This window comes from Eptesicus fuscus, chromosome 6 (assembly GCF_027574615.1).
Source record: "Eptesicus fuscus isolate TK198812 chromosome 6, DD_ASM_mEF_20220401, whole genome shotgun sequence".
Taxonomy (NCBI): Eukaryota; Metazoa; Chordata; class Mammalia; order Chiroptera; family Vespertilionidae; genus Eptesicus; species Eptesicus fuscus.
In genome coordinates this window covers 80,245,644-80,262,517 of record NC_072478.1, presented here as the reverse complement: position 1 = coordinate 80,262,517, position 16,874 = coordinate 80,245,644, and the positions used below count along the sequence as shown (strand labels likewise).

Below are 16,874 nucleotides of genomic sequence, written 5' to 3'. Positions count from 1 at the left end.
CAGTGGGAGGTGTGCAGGAGGCAGCTGATCAATGATTCTCTCTCATCGATGTTTCTAACTCTCTATCCCTCTCCCTTCCTCTCTGTAAAAAAAAAAAAAAACAATAAAATATATTTTAAAAATTAAAATTTTATTTTAATGTCTAGATAAAAAATTGAACTGCAAGAAATAGAGAAAGTTGGATGAACCCAACTTTTAAATTATAAAATACAAAATACAGTTTCCCCATTTGTATTCCTTAACCTGTGGGCAAGAGAGGAGAGTCAAATTAAGCAGGAAGTGAAAAGGAAAATATGTTGAAGGAAAGAGACACCAAGAACTGATAACTGCATTGTGTTCAAATAATAGTGATCACTTCAATTAATAACCTACGTATATTATATATAAATTCATTATGCATCAGAGAGCACTTAATTCCAGCAAAAGTTTGTTCTGTGAGTATTTAAATATCAGTATATATCACAGGTGAAAAAAAAGACACTTCTTTCTTTCTTTCAATCAGTCATTCAAACATTTTATTAAGAACCTATAATCTTCAAGTCATTGTGCTAATCATGCAATAAATGGGGAGATGTTGAGAAACATAATTCAAGCACCTAAAAAGAAAAAAGCATTGAAAAGTAGGAAATTGAAAGGGGAAAAGAGAAGTAGTCCATGCAAAAAAAAATGGAATGAGCAGACAGACCAAGATAAATATTTCTCCATGAGCTTATTTCCAATTGAATCAGAAATGCTCCAGAAATTTTTGAAAAAGTGCAATATTAAACTACATTCAAAGTTTCTAAAATTTGGTTAAGAACAAAGACATACATTCCCTCATATCTTTTTTAAAAAATTTAACCTCTGCTTATTTCAATTCCATCTTTTAAAAATCTCAGTTTTCATTATTAAAAACTTTAAAGTTCAAGAGATTTGATAAGTACAATTAAATTTTGTGTACTGGCCTTGTAAACTGCAGCTTTCCTAAATGTACTCATTAACTAACTTTTTTGGAGAATTATTTTACAGTTTTCCACATACATAATCAGATAATCAGCAAATATAGTTTTACTTCTTTATATCCCCCCCAAATTTTTTTTTGAAATTGAAAGCTTGAAGAATTAGCATGTCTTTGAAAATGACTGGACATGTGCTATGCATTTAACTACGGTTTTGAATATTAGTGGTTGATTTATTGAATACTTTTAATGTGAATGGTTTGTGGAATACAACAGTCAAAGTTCTCACATCTCTAAAGAATCACAACTTCCATGTATGGCCACTTTGTGATAGTATATATTTAGAAAAATGTGACAGAGTGCTTTGTTTTTCATGAATATACCTATATTAATGGCTTTAGCCAAGGTGACTTCACAAGATAAAACTTATACTAGCCTAAGAGAATAGAAAACAAATATTCTGGGCTTTAAAAAAGCCTGTAGGAATAGCAAACAGTTAAAAATGTAGGACTGCAAAATTACCTCGGCCCTGGGGAAGGGGTGTATAGAAAAAGATGCTCTAACTTAAAAATTCAGACTTTTGGGAAAACAAAATTTACTTTCACATTTTGAGTGGAATTGGGGTACAGGGAGACTAATCACCAAAGAGAATACAAAGAAAATTAGCATTCTTTATACTACAAAGCAACACATTTAGAAACACCAGTAACATGCACTGAATTGAAATGAGATATTTACATTTCAAATAAAAAGAAACAACCTCAATGGGCAAAGCAGTAAAAAGGGATTTTTCACAAATTAACAGACTAGAGTCAGTAGACACCTACTAATTCTTAACTGAATTCAAAACTATTCCTGAAACTGGGGTTTGCCTCACTAGCCCTCTCCTCACCTTGAGCAAGGAAGTTGGGAAGAATGGGTTTGAGGAACTTGAACTCGCTGGTCCCTGAGCCTCCCATCAGACACACCTCATACTGGTAGCTCTGGGACAGGGTCCCTGTGCCGCTGACGTCCACCAGGTGGCCCGGAAGGTGGCCCTCAGGCACCGAGCAGCCACCCGCCCAGGCCGCCCTGCTCCGCCTGCACAGCCGCACCGCGACGAACGCCAGCACCGAGAACAGGAACAGCGACGACACCGACGCCAACGCGATCACCAGGTACACGGTCAGCGGGTCGGCCTGCGCCCGCTCGGCCGCCGCTTCGGGCAGCGGCAGGTAGGGCTGCGAGAAGCCCTCCACCAGCAGCACGTGCAGCGTGACGCTGGCAGACAGCGCGGGCTCGCCATTGTCCCTGACCAGCACCACCAGCCTGTGCTTGGCCGCGTCGCGCTCGCCCAGCGGCCGCGCCGTGCGCACCTCGCCATTGTGCGCCCACACGCCGAACAGCCCGGGCTCCGTGGCCCGGAGCAGCTGGTACGACAGCCAGGCGTTCTGGCCCGAGTCTGCGTCCACCGCCACCACCTTGCTCACCAGGTAGCCCGGCTCGGCCGCCCTGGGCACCAGCTCGGTGCAGGGCGCAGAGCCGTTCTGCAGCGGGTACAGCACGAAGGGCGAGTTGTCGTTGGCGTCCAGCACCTGCACGCGCACCAGCGCCTGGCTGCTCAGCGCGGGCGACCCGCGGTCCGTGGCGCCCACGCCGAACTCGAACGCCCGCAGGGCCTCGAAGTCCAGCGCCCTCAGGGCGAACAGGTGGCCGTTGTCCGCGTTGATGGACACGAGCGAGGCCAGGGGCAGCTGCGGGTCGTGGGGCGGCAGCAGCGAGTAGGTGACCTGGGCGTTGGCGCCCGCGTCCCTGTCTGTGGCGCTGACGCTGCCGATGTGCAGGGCGGGGCTGTTGTTCTCGCGGAGGAACAGGGTGTAGGCGGTTTGGGTGAAGGCGGGGGCGTTGTCGTTGACGTCGGAGACCAGCAGGGTTATGTTGTGCTGGGTTTTCAGCCTGGGGGTCCCCATGTCGGTGACGGTGATGGTGATGTTGTACTCAGCCTGGCTCTCTCTGTCCAGGGCTCCTTCGGACACCAGGGTGTAAAAGTTTTCTACAGACGGTTTTAGGACAAAGGGGAGATTGTTCTGGATGGAACACATCATTCTCCCATTGTCTCCAGAGTCTGGATCGGAAACACTGAAAATGGCCACCACCGTCTCTGGCGAGTTTTCCGGGATGGGGCTGGTAATCGACGACAAGGTCAGCTCTGGTGGGTTGTCATTGACATCAACTACCTGAACTATCACTGTTGATTTTCCTGTAAGGCCTCCACCATCCTTGGCTTCTATGTCAACCTCATAACTATTAATTGCCTCGAAATTCAAATATTTGATTAGTTGGATATCACCAGTAATTGGATTTAGTTGAAAAGTTTTGGAAATTTCTTCAGAAGCATGAGCAAATGAGTATGATATTGCCCCAAAAGTTCCTGTATCTAAATCAGAAGCTGAAACAGTGACAATAACAGAGTTAACGGGGCTGTTCTCTAGAACTTCAACCTCATAGAGCGACTGTGTAAATTCCGGGGCGTTGTCATTTATGTCTAAGACCAGGATGTGGAGCGGAACGTTGCCAGACCTGGGTGGCGACCCGCCATCCAGCGCTGTGAGCGTTAAACTGAACTGCGGCTGCTCCTCACGGTCCAGCGCTTTGTCCAGCACTAATTCCGGGTACTTCCTTCCATCCCTACGACTGTTTGTGAGGATGTGGAAATGGGGGTTAGGAGTGATGGTGTAGTTTTGGAGACTGTTTCTTCCCACATCCAAGTCCTCAGCATTTCCCAGTGGAATTATTGTTCCCGGTGGAGTGCTTTCTAGGATTTTCAGCTGCATTTCATTTTCAAAGAATACTGGAGAATGGTCATTTACATCTATGATTTGGAGCTCATTTGGAATAAACTGCAAAGGGTTTTGCAGTAAAATCTGAAAATGCAGTATACATGGCTCTGTGGGGCCGCATAGCTCCTCCCGGTCCAATTTCTCGTGTAGGAGCAAATCACCGGTCTGATGGTTGAGCTGAATACGCTGTCTGTTCCCTTTAGACACAACTTGGGCCCCCCTCACGGCCAGTTCCTCTACACTCAGCCCCAAATCCTTTGCTAGGTTAGTTATTAAAAAGCCCCTCTCTTTCTCCTCAGCCACAGAGTAGCGTCTCGATTCAGACCCAGCCAGAAACCCACCAAGAAAAACAAAGAGAAACAGGACTTGCCTTTGTCTAAGAAATCGCTCCCCTCCGGCCTCCATTTCATTTTCTGCCATGTTCTTCCAAGAAATATTGCCAAACTGAGCCTCCGACAGCGTTGGGAAATGCAAAGTCTTTTGCCTCCAACCTTTCGATAAGATCTAGCAAATAATCCCTTCCAGGGCTCAGATTTGCTTGCTTTAAATCTGTCCAAGCTCACAACTCCTGGTGTACGGTACCGGATCGGTGCGTTACGGAGTACGCACAATGCCCTGGTTTAATTCTCCTTCTTAGTCAACAGCGCCACCATGCGTTCGCTCGCAGTTTCTAACTCTTGGAGAAGATGCTTTGGGGGCTTCTGTTGTTTTGATCTTTTAAATTGCTTATTCCCCTTCCTAAAACCTGTTAACGCTACTGGAGGAGTTTCCTGTGTTACTTGAGTTAAAAAAACACAACCTAGGGAAATTAAATGCGCCTTTATTTAAAGAAGATACTGTTCCTGGCAGAGTCCTCATTTATATGATTTTGCGGAAGTGGACACCTGCTAGGGCTACCACCCCTGTCTGTAATAATTAAACAAATTTGAAAAGATTTTGCTCTACATTGTAACATGCTTCACTATCATATTTGTGTTTTTCTTTATTTTCCAACTTTTGTAAAATGTGCATGAGTTGCTTTTCTAGTAAGAAAAAAATGTTATGAAAAGATGAACTCATGCATATAAAGTTATAATAAATGATGTCAGTGGGTATATCCAGAGACCACAAATGCCTCATTCCTTCCACATTTTAACATTCACTCGAGGAATACAGAGCTTTCTCCTTTTTATTTCACAGTAATTTTACCATTATTGGTCTCATCAGTAAAACCGTATTTCATCTGCGGAAACAGATACCTGTTAAGTTTGTAGAAGTTGGGCATGTAGTGGTAACAAGGCAGACATATACCTTACACAGTTTTCCATTTAATGGGGTGAAGACTTTGAACAGATGTTCAAACAGTGTGAAAAGTGCTATATAGGAAATTTACTGAGTGAACTTGAAAGTATGGATAGGGAGACCTAATTTTAATGGGGGGCAGGGTTTGAGAAAAAGTTCCCAAAGATGTGCCATTTAATGGAACATGAATGATGAGAAGTTTGCCAGGCTACTGACTACAAAATGGGAAGATTCTGTATACGAAAAAACTTATATGTAAAGGCCCTAGGACAGTAAAGCATAGCTATTCTAGACAATGAAGGAAGATCAGTGTACCCAAAATTATTGTCCCAAAAGTAAGTGGGAAGAGAAGGCTGGAGAGGTAGACTGGGGCCAAATAATGGGTACTTGGATTTTATTCTAAGAATAAAAGGAAGCTACTGCAATGTTTCAGGCAGGGATATGAACAACACAAATATCATGTGCTTGATCTAGCTCCTTCACAATTATCAGGAATATTACACAAAGGCTCACCTATTAAGTTTAGTCTTAATATTAGTGATATGTAAAATAACAGCAATTATACATCTATATATATTATCTTATTTATCATAACTGCAAGTTATTGACATAGCTGTTATTATTAATTTGGAGGGACAGAAATTATGTGACTTATCCAAGATCCTCAGGTAATAAGTTGGTTAATCAGAGACTTTTGGATACCAAGATGGTGCTCCACATCACTAATAATCTCAAAATAAGATCTTTCACATTCATCTTATAATTTTAACAGTGTAGCTCAAGCATCAAATGATATAAACATTTTAAGGTAGGCAGAAGAACATCAAAAATTAAAATTTTGCCCTAACTGGTCTGGCTCAGTGGATAGAGCATCGGCCTGCGGACTGAAAGGTCCCAGGTTCGATTCCAGTCAAGGGCATGTACCTTGGTTGTGGACACATCCCCAGTGGGAGGTGTGCAGGAGGCAGCTGATCAATGATTCTCTCTCATTGATGTTTCTAACTCTCTATCCCTCTCCCTTCCTCTCTGTAAAAAAAAACACACAATAAAATATATTTTAAAAATTAAAATTTTATTTTAATGTCTAGATAAAAAATTGAACTGCAAGAAATAGAGAAAGTTGGATGAATCCAACTTTTAAATTATAAAATACCAAATACAGTTTCCCCATTTGTATTCCTTAACCTGTGGGCAAGAGAGGAGAGTCAAATTAAGCAGGAAGTGAAAAGGAAAATATGTTGAAGGAAAGAGACACCAAGAACTGATAACTGCATTGTGTTCAAATAATAGTGATCACTTCAATTAATAACCTATGTATATTATATATAAATTCATTATGCATCAGAGAGCACTTAATTCCAGCAAAAGTTTGTTCTGTGAGTATTTAAATATCAGTATATATCACAGGTGAAAAAAAAAGACACTTCTTTCTTTCTTTCAATCAGTCATTCAAACATTTTATTAAGAACCTATAATCTTCAAGTCATTGTGCTAATCATGCAATAAATGGGGAGATGTTGAGAAACATAATTCAAGCACCTAAAAAGAAAAAAGCATTGAAAAGTAGGAAATTGAAAGGGGAAAAGAGAAGTATTCCATGCAAAAAAAAATGGAATGAGCAGACAGACCAAGATAAATATTTCTCCATGAGCTTATTTCCAATTGAATCAGAAATGCTCCAGAAATTTTTGAAAAAGTGCAATATTAAACTACATTCAAAGTTTCTAAAATTTGGTTAAGGACAAAGACATACATTCCCTCAAATCTTTTTTAAAAAATTTAACCTCTGCTTATTTCAATTCCATCTTTTAAAAATCTCAGTTTTCATTATTGAAAACTTTAAAGTTCAAGAGATTTGATAAGTACAATTAAATTTTGTGTACTGGCCTTGTAAACTGCAGCTTTCCTAAATGTACTCATTAACTAACTTTTTTGGAGAATTATTTTACAGTTTTCCACATACATAATCAGATAATCAGTAAATATAGTTTTACTTCTTTATATCCCCCCCAAATTTTTTTTTTTTTGAAATTGAAAGCTTGAAGAATTAGCATGTCTTTGAAAATGACTGGACATGTGCTATGCATTTAACTACGGTTTTGAATATTAGTGGTTGATTTATTGAATACTTTTAATGTGAATGGTTTGTGGAATACAACAGTCAAAGTTCTCACATCTCTAAAGAATCACAACTTCCATGAATGGCCACTTTGTGATAGTATATATTTAGAAAAATGTGACAGAGTGCTTTGTTTTTCATGAATATACCTATATTAATGGCTTTAGCCAAGGTGACTTCACAAGATAAAACTTATACTAGCCTAAGAGAATAGAAAACAAATATTCTGGGCTTTAAAAAAGCCTGTAGGAATAGCAAACAGTTAAAAATGTAGGACTGCAAAATTACCTCGGCCCTGGGGAAGGGGGGTATAGAAAAAGATGCTCTAACTTAAAAATTCAGACTTTTTGGAAAACAAAATTTACTTTCACATTTTGAGTGGAATTAAGGTACAGGGAGACTAATCACCAAAGAGAATACAAAGAAAATTAGCATTCTTTATACCACAAAGCAACACATTTAGAAACACCAGTAACATGCACTGAATTGAAATGAGATATTTACATTTCAAATAAAAAGAAACAACCTCAATGGGCTTAAGCAGTAAAAAGGGATTTTTCACAAATTAACAGACTAGAGTCAGTAGACACCTACTAATTCTTAACTGAATTCAAAACTATTCCTGCAACTGGGGTTTGCCTCACTAGCCCTCTCCTCACCTTGAGCAAGGAAGTTGGGAAGAATGGGTTTGAGGAACTTGAACTCGCTGGTCCCTGAGCCTCCCATCAGACACACCTCATACTGGTAGCTCTGGGACAGAGTCCCTGTGCCGCTGACGTCCACCAGGTGGCCCGGAAGGTGGCCCTCAGGCACCGAGCAGCCACCCGCCCAGGCCGCCCTGCTCCGCCTGCACAGCCGCACCGCGACGAACGCCAGCACCGAGAACAGGAACAGCGACGACACCGACGCCAACGCGATCACCAGGTACACGGTCAGCGGGTCGGCCTGCGCCTGCTCGGCCGCCGCTTCGGGCAGCGGCAGGTAGGGCTGCGAGAAGCCCTCCACCAGCAGCACGTGCAGCGTGACGCTGGCAGACAGCGCGGGCTCGCCATTGTCCCTGACCAGCACCACCAGCCTGTGCTTGGCCGCGTCGCGCTCGCCCAGCGGCCGCGCCGTGCGCACCTCGCCATTGTGCGCCCACACGCCGAACAGCCCGGGCTCCGTGGCCCGGAGCAGCTGGTACGACAGCCAGGCGTTCTGGCCCGAGTCTGCGTCCACCGCCACCACCTTGCTCACCAGGTAGCCCGGCTCGGCCGCCCTGGGCACCAGCTCGGTGCAGGGCGCAGAGCCGTTCTGCAGCGGGTACAGCACGAAGGGCGAGTTGTCGTTGGCGTCCAGCACCTGCACGCGCACCAGCGCCTGGCTGCTCAGCGCGGGCGACCCGCGGTCCGTGGCGCCCACGCCGAACTCGAACGCCCGCAGGGCCTCGAAGTCCAGCGCCCTCAGGGCGAACAGGTGGCCGTTGTCCGCGTTGATGGACACGAGCGAGGCCAGGGGCAGCTGCGGGTCGTGGGGCGGCAGCAGCGAGTAGGTGACCTGGGCGTTGGCGCCCGCGTCTCTGTCTGTGGCGCTGACGCTGCCGATGTGCAGGGCGGGGCTGTTGTTCTCGCGGAGGAACAGGGTGTAGGCGGTTTGGGTGAAGGCGGGGGCGTTGTCGTTGACGTCGGAGACCCGCAGGGTTATGTTGTGCTGGGTTTTCAGCCTGGGGGTCCCCATGTCGGTGACGGTGATGGTGATGTTGTACTCAGATCTCATCTCTCGGTCCAGGGCTGTGTTTGTCACTATAGTGTAAAAATTCTCAACAGAGGGTTTAAGGAAGAAGGGAAGGTGATCTTGGATGGAGCAAACCATCCTTCCATTGTCTCCCGAGTCAGGATCTGAAACACTGAATACAGCAATTACGGTCTCCTGCAAGTTTTCTGGGATTTCATGGATAAGCGTTGACACGGTCAGTTCCGGAGGGTTGTCATTCAAATCTATCACGTGGACAAGCACCACACAACTTCCAGAAAGACCCCCACCATCTATCGCCTGAATATTTAATGTGTAAGTCTGAATGGATTCGAAATCCAGTTTCTGTGTTAAAAGGAGTTCTCCCGATTTTGCATTTATTCGAAAAGTTTTGCGAATATCTTCGGAAGCCTGGGAGAAGACATAAGATATTTCTCCATTGGCTCCAATGTCTAAATCTCTAGCCGAGACCATAGCAACCTGGGATCCAACGGGGCTGTTTTCCAGAACCTGAACTTCATAGAGCAACTTTGCAAATTCCGGGGCATTATCATTGATGTCCAAGACTTCAATGCGGACCAGGGCGGTGCCAGACCGGGGAGGCGCCCCGCCATCCAGCGCCGTTAGAGTTAACATGATCTCAGACTGTTCCTCGCGGTCCAGCGCTTTGTCCAGCACCAGCTGTGGTAATATCAAGCCGTCGGAACTGTTTTGCAATTTCAGATGGAAGTGGGAATTGGGGCTGACTGTGTAACTTTGGAGACCGTTGCTTCCCACATCTAAATCCTGGGCACATTCTATTAAGAAAGCAGTCCCAGGAGTGATACTTTCTGGGATTTTCAAGATTATTTCTTTGTCTAGGAAAATCGGGGAATGATCATTTATATCCCTAATCCGCAGCTCAGCCTGAAAAAACTGCAAAGGATTTTCCAGTAATACCTGGAAAGGTAGCACACAGGGCTCGGTAGGGCCGCACAGCTCCTCCCGGTCCAGTTTCTCATTTAACAACAAATCCCCCGTCTGCCTATCCAAGTGCAAACGCATTTTTTTCCCTTTGGAAACGACGCGGGCCCCTCGCGCAGCCAGCTCATCTACCTCCAATCCCAGGTCTTTTAACAAATTGGCCACAAAGGAGCCACTCTCCATTTCCTCGGCCACTGAATAATGCCTAGGCGCGGAACCAGCCTGAGCTATGCCCAGCAAAACAAAGAATATCAAGACTTGCCTTTGTTTCAGAAAGCGTTCCTTTCCTTCTCTGGCCTCCATCTCCTTCTGCTCTCCCAGCAAACCTGACCCAGCTCCGGCTCGCGTGGTTGCTGACTCCCAGTATGTCCCAGCTACTGGGATAAGTGGAGACGCCTAGGGCCCGGATTTCCCGGATCTACAGCCCAAGAAAGCCTCCCCTTCCTGCTTGATTCTTTAGCAGAGCATCTGGCTTAAAGGAGGGCAGACTGATCGCCTTCTTCTTTCTACTTCTAATGCTGCAGCGCCACCCCGCGTCCTTTCCGAGTATGTACTGTCTCCAAAACGAAGAAAATCCCAATCCCTTCTTTCACACCGATGACAGTCTAAATGGAATACTTTCAAGTGGTATCTTCCAACGTACCGAAGTCTTATCTCTTTTCGAAAGGCTTTTTCATTGCACCCACAACGACATGGCAAACATAGACAACTTTCCATTCCAATTTCCTCACAGATTCAAGCAGTTATTTTTAAACTGGGGCGGGGCGGGGGTGGGGTGCGGGGAGGGAATGAACTTCTGAAACTGGAAGGGAGTAATTTCAGTCCTAGGATGAAAAAGGGCTTTGACTAGTCAGTCTCCAGTTTTTATGCAGAGTTCCAGCATGCGCACATCTCAGTGGGGGCTAGGTTCCCATCCTCACACTTAAGCCAACAGAGAAGTACAGAGGCCCAGGTAAAGCACAGAATTCACATAAGAACATTCTCATGGACACTGAGATATTCTTTTTACTCATTTTTCTCTCCTGCACTCTCCCACTTCATATTTTCCTGAGGTTTGGTGCATTCAATCCACATGAAATTTTCCTAGCATAGCTGGGTAATTCTTATGAATGTGTCATTATTTTTATTTCCTTTCTAACAGATAAGAGTGTTAATTTATATAACTTCAATTAGTGCATCTAGCAACATTAATCATTTCATAATATCAAATGCCAAGTAAATATTGAAAAATTTTCCAATTATCTTTTTGTGTGTTTTTTTAAATATGTGTGATCAAAAGAAATGAGTTCTCAATTAAAAAAAAAAAAAGCCATGGAGGAAACAAGTGCATATTGTTTAGTGAAAGAAGCCAGTCTGAAAAGGCTACCTATGCTATTATTGCACGTACCTGACATTTTGTAAAAGTACAGGCATGTTAAGAAGATTAGTTGTTGCGTGGGGGGGGGGGGGGTGAATAGGACATAAAACATGGGGACTTGGGGGGCACTGGAACACTGTAATAATGGATACATGGCATTACACATTTGTCAAAACCCATAGAATGTACAACACAAAGAGTGAACCCTAATGCAAACTACAGACTTTAGTTAATAATAATGGGTCGATATGGATTCATCAGTTATAATAAATGTACCACACTAATGCAAGATGGTAATACTAGAATAACTGTGACTGGAAGAAAGTGGGTATATGGGAACTCTGTATTATCTGCTTAATTTTCTGTAAAACCTAAAACTGTTCTAAAAAATAAAGTATATTAATTAAATATTCGTATGAAAACATGTTTCAAATATACTGTGTGGAAAAGTTAAAAAGAACTATACCAACATAATTCTACCTAATTGAAAATTTAAAAGTTATTTGTATTTTATCTTATTTGTTGAATCTATATATTTTACTCTATACATAAACCCTCTTTGTTTTCTGACCCATTTGAAAGCAACTTGAAGACATCATGACACTTCACCTCTAAATATTTCATCAGGCATCTCCCAAGTATAAGTACATTATCCCACACATTCATAATGCCACTATCACACTTAACAAATTTAACAATAATTTCCTAATGTTATAAAAAATCCAGTCCTTATAAAATCTCAGCCCAAGCTGGTTTTGCTCAGTGGATAGTCAGCTTGGGAACTGAAGGGTCCCAGGTTTGATTCTGGTCAAGGGCATATGCCTGGGTTGCAAGCTCAATCCCCCATAGTGGGCGTGCAGGAGGCAGCCAATCAATGATTCTCATCATTGATGTTTCTATCTCTCCCTCTCCTTTTCTCTTTGAAATCAATAAAACTATATTAAAATCTTTTTTAAAATATCATTATCTTTCCATTATCCTTCCCTGATTTTCTTCAACTTGAAAAGAATTCATATTCACTCTTGAGATTTGTGTTTGTTTTTTAACAAATGTGCTTGCTTTCTTAACTACCTGTTATAAGAAATGTCTTAGAAATTTTTTAAACCAAATTTTATGATTGTATTGGGTGTTATATCTATTTATTCTAGAAAAGTCTCCCATCTTTTATGATATTTAATTTTTTGAAGTGTTCAGACCAGTTGTCTCATAGTTCTACATTATGAACTTGTCTAATTGTTCCCTCATGGTGTCATTAAACCTGTACCTCTATCCTCTGTATTTCCAGAAAACTGGAATGGATGATTTAGTAAATGTAACAATGGCATAATATTTTTAAAGATCTCATTTATTTATTGTATTTGGGTTTTAAAAATTGAGCAATTACAGGTTCCCTTTATTAACATTTAGAAATAAATTCCTACCTGTATTCTGTTATGATTTTTGCTTTTCATGATTATTTTATATTAATACTGTAACCCAAAATATTTTAATGCATTGACATTGAGCATTTAACACACTTCATCCAGGTGAATAAACCCCAAGACCCAAGTCTTTAAAAACACTCTCTACACAGACTGCAAAACTTAAGATCAGATAGAGATATAATGATGATCATGGACATCATAAAGGAAAATAATGACTAGTAAATCACTTGAAATTTTACATTTAACCAAGCATATACTTAGTTATTATAAGTTCTCTGAATTAAAACAGTTATGGTGAATTTGGGGATAGCATAAAGGAAAGTTTGAGTCATAGGTGTTCTCACAATTCATAAGGTTTCATTCTTCTTTCCGTTTCAATGTTATTCATATATCTAGAAATAAACGGAAGTTTCTCCAGAGATGACTGAACCAGTGCTGTGTTTTTTCATCAGTGGTTTCCAGATTTCAATGCATTATATCCACTGTTATTTTCTTTTCTTTTAAATACTCACCCAAGGATATTTTTTCCATTGATTTTCAGACAGTGGAAAGGAGGGAGGAGGAGGGGGGAAGAGAGAGAAATATCGATGTGAGAGAGACACATCGATTGGTTGCTCTGGCATGCACCCCAACCGAGGCCAAGAATCCAACCCTCCAATGGTCTTCAGCTCACAATCTAACTTTACACTCAGCTTTTTTCAAATATGACTTTTTTCAAATATAAAGAACTACATAATATTAACCATCTCAAATAAATAGTTACTTGAATTTAATAGATGGAGATTAATCCTGCTGAAAAGTAGACTATTACAGTGTATCAGCCATCATCCATGAAATATCAAGAAAAGCAAAAGATGACTTTAAAATAGCCTGACCTTCCATGGGAAGTTATGAAGACTATTGGTTTATGTATAGACCTGAAATGAGTTTTCTTGTCAAACTTCCAGATACCTGTTAGAATGGTCCACACACAGTTTTAGAGGTAACTTACCTTTGGAAGATCAAAGAAAATTAGGTATGAGCAGAAAAAAATGCATTTGTTTCTATACTCAAAAAGAAAGAGGCTACACTGGTCTATCTTTTTAGACCAGTGTGAGGTAAATAAAAAGATAAAATAGCTAAGCCGTTAGTACTTGTTGACCATATATTAACAATTATTTATGTTTCAGAAGAAAAGAAAACACTACTTAAGTTAGAGCCATAAAATACCAACTCTAATGTTATTTCCTCTCCTTTCTACCCAGAGTCTTAAAGCAAGAATGCCAAAGATGATATTTGTCTCTATCTATTGTCTTGTTTTCAGCCTTGAGGAACCAATTTCATTTGCAATAGAGTCATGTTGCATGTATCTCCCTCATCTCTGTATTGCACTAGGTTGGCAAAATATGGACAATTTTTAACATTCAATGAAAAAAATTCTGGAAGGATCAAGGCATTTCCTTTTTATTCCAGAATGCTGAGATGATGATCCTTAAAGAGGTAAAGTCTGTTTCTAGAGGTACTCCAGGAGGAGCAGAGAGGTATCAAAACGACTAATTCAATGGGCTTGTCATCCAACATCCTTCACATGAAGAAAGATATTTCTGAAACTATTTCCAAAGCGAATTGCCTGAGAATTTGCTACATAGCCTTGAAATTGCCTGGTAATTTTCTTGCATTGGCGCTTTATAATGCACAGATATCAGTAGCATTTAAAATATTCGGTGAGTACTTTCCAGAGGTGGGAGAATTCAGTGAGCCTGGAGAGGTCATCCAGCCGTTTCTTACTTACTGAGACAAAGTCTTCAGGTGGTCACTGACTGTCACCATTTGGACGTTAGGAGGTCCCAGACAAGTGTTGATGCCTACCATTCCTTTCTATGAGAGTTAAACTTACCTTGGGTTGTTCTTCATCCAGCGGCTTTCCCCCAGGGTGGGCAAATTATTTACGCCATGATTGCATCGCTCATTATTGTGAAAAATGGAAATTAAACTGTGTAGTTTCCAATTATTAAAAATTCACCCAAATCTCATGCATGTCCCCGATGCACATTCTGGAATGTTCAAATGAAATTTTCAAAGGGTGATCATCTCAGACTCGGGTTTTTCTAATAAAACAAACGTTTGCAGGCAATACTTGGAGAGCACATGAGTCTGATTTCCTGTTCCGGAGCAAAGTCTCCTCTGCGGCTGGATGTAAACTGTTCGTTGAGCTCTTCGGAAACCACCCGGCTCTCACCTATCCTCCTGCTGCTACAGAGACGCTCCCCTCTCCGCCTCCAGAGCCAAACCTGCAAAAATTCTTACCATAAATGCAGCTTTCCTCTTCCTGGGCCATCTGCGCTACGCCGAGGAAGAAAGAAAAACTCACCACTTGCCTCTTCTGCCAGATTTTCTCTCGCACGATTTCCTGAATATCCTCTGGGTACGTTATCTTAATAAAAGAAGCCTTCGAAAGCCTTGTAAGAGAGCGATCACCAGCGTACTTCTAGTCCCATTCATTGGCAGAAAGGTCTAAAACATGGCTTGCTGCAGACGTTTTCCAAGCCCCGTCTATCCCCAGCATCCTTCGGATTTTGTCTTTTCTAAGATGGAGTCAGCGGCAAACGCAGGGCTCCTCCTCCTACTTTTTAGCCTGTAGCACCACCAGGCGTCCGCACTGAAAACCTCGTGTCTACAGCGCTTTCCCTCAGACAGTCCAAGTCTGTTCGTAGTCACGTCGTCCAGTGGCACATTACTAACCTCCTGATAGATTAACTACCTCTATGGCTTTTAGGTTAGCCAATGTGAACAAAACAATAGTTAATTAGTGTATTATTTTATTATCATATTATCAATTATGTGATTATCATAATATCATAGCTGTACAGTTTCCTTTGAGAGTAACTTAAATTGGATTTCTTCCATTTCAGGTAGGCCAGTCATCTGGCTATGCATTTATTGAATTTATAAATTTATTGGCAGGTGTTTATTCCAGATTCTATTCAGAATGGTGAGTAAGAGCATAGGCTTTTGTGTCTGGAAAGGCATTGGGGATATAAAATTGAATGAAGCCTGGTGCCTACACCCCAGGAGGTTACAGCCTAGAAGGGAGACTCAAGTAAAGCTACAATTACAGTAGTTAGTGATAAGTGCTAAGGCAGAGATTTGCACAGGCACTGTGAGGTACCCAAAGGGATCTTTAAGTAAGAACAGAAATGGGGCATCAGGAAAGATTACCAGAGGAGGTGAGGTTTGAGCGAAGCTGAATTTTTTTGGTACCAACTTAAACACAGACCCATTGAAATTTTTTACTACAGCTGAAGTATTTCTGACTTTGCAGGAAATCAAATTTTCTCAAAAGATGGAAACATTGTGGCATATGTAGAATGCAGTCTTTCAGTCAGTCAGTCAATAGCACAGGCTCCTGTATGAGGTGACAAAGACTAGGGATGGGCCCTTTTTTCCAGTTTGAATTTGGCTCATATATCTAATATTTTTAAAAAATCCTTGTTCGAGGACATGTTTTTATTGATTTGAGAGAGAGAGAAGCATCACTGTGAAAGAGAAACATCGATAGGTTACCTCCCATACCTGCCCCAAATGGGGATCAAACCTGAAACCTAGGTATGTGCTCTGACTGGAAATTGAACCTGCAATCTTTTGATACATGGGAGGATACTCCAACCAGCTGAGCCATCTGGCCAGGGCTCTAATACTCAATTTTAATGAGAGCCCTGCAGCTTGAGTATGTGCATGTATGAGCTGTTTGTTCTGTTAACAACATCTTTAGAAGATATGTTAAAATGGTGATTAAGAGCATAGGCTTTTGTGTCTGGAAATCTCACATTCAAGTCCTGGCTCTGCTACTTCATATATGTAATATATTAAAAGTTACTTAATCTCGCCCTAACTGGTTTGGCTCAGTGGATAGAGCGTCGGCCTGCGGACTCAAGGGTCCCGGGTTCGATTCTGGTCAAGGGCATGTACCTTGGTTGTGGGCACATCCCCAGTATGTGCAGGAGGCAGCTGATCGATGTTTCTCTCTCATCGATGTTTCTAACTCTCTATCCCTCTCCCTTCCTCTCTGTAAAAAATCAATAAAGTATATTAAAAAATAAAAATAAATAAATTTTAAAAAAAGTTACTTAATCTCTCCAAACTTCAGTTTCCTCATCTGAAAAAGAATATAATGATGTTATCTTTTATTAATGTTTTTATTGGATTTAAAATTTATTTAAGGGATATACAGATATACAACTAGTTTGATCCATTACTAATATA

At 41.8% G+C, this 16,874-nt stretch overlaps 1 protein-coding gene and 1 long non-coding RNA gene across 3 annotated transcripts; one reads left to right on the top strand and one right to left on the bottom strand.

Moving 5' to 3' along the window:
• Positions 1-1,660: 1,660 nt before the first annotated feature.
• Positions 1,661-10,316, bottom strand: LOC103289756 (protocadherin beta-2). 2 transcript variants are annotated; one of them, XM_054717952.1, is made up of 2 exons: positions 9,173-10,316; positions 1,661-3,186 (listed from the first exon to the last, which is right to left on the bottom strand). In XM_054717952.1, exons 1-2 carry the CDS (start codon positions 10,152-10,154, stop codon positions 1,772-1,774), a joined length of 2,397 nt encoding a protein of 798 aa, XP_054573927.1. In that variant the 5' UTR covers positions 10,155-10,316; the 3' UTR covers positions 1,661-1,771. The 2 variants fall into 2 exon arrangements, with proteins under 2 accessions (XP_054573927.1, XP_054573928.1); XM_054717953.1 differs by lacking the exon at positions 1,661-3,186 and adding an exon at positions 6,533-6,577 and having other exon boundaries at positions 7,817-10,316.
• On the top strand, positions 2,613-4,123 carry LOC129149490 (uncharacterized). Its single transcript, XR_008556393.1, has 3 exons — positions 2,613-2,698; positions 2,939-3,119; positions 4,057-4,123. It is a non-coding gene; the product is annotated as an uncharacterized LOC129149490 (long non-coding RNA).
• Positions 10,317-16,874: the final 6,558 nt, after the last annotated feature.

Bases quoted from the DNA above. Each gene is read 5' to 3' on its own strand.
- LOC103289756 (XM_054717952.1), bottom strand. From the start codon at position 10,154: ATGGAGGCCAGAGAAGGAAAGGAACGCTTTCTGAAACAAAGGCAAGTC. The intron at 3,187-9,172 runs GTCTTTCTGGAA...AGGATGGTGGAG, and splicing joins TCAGGCGATAGATGGTGGGG to GCCTTACAGGAAAATCAACA.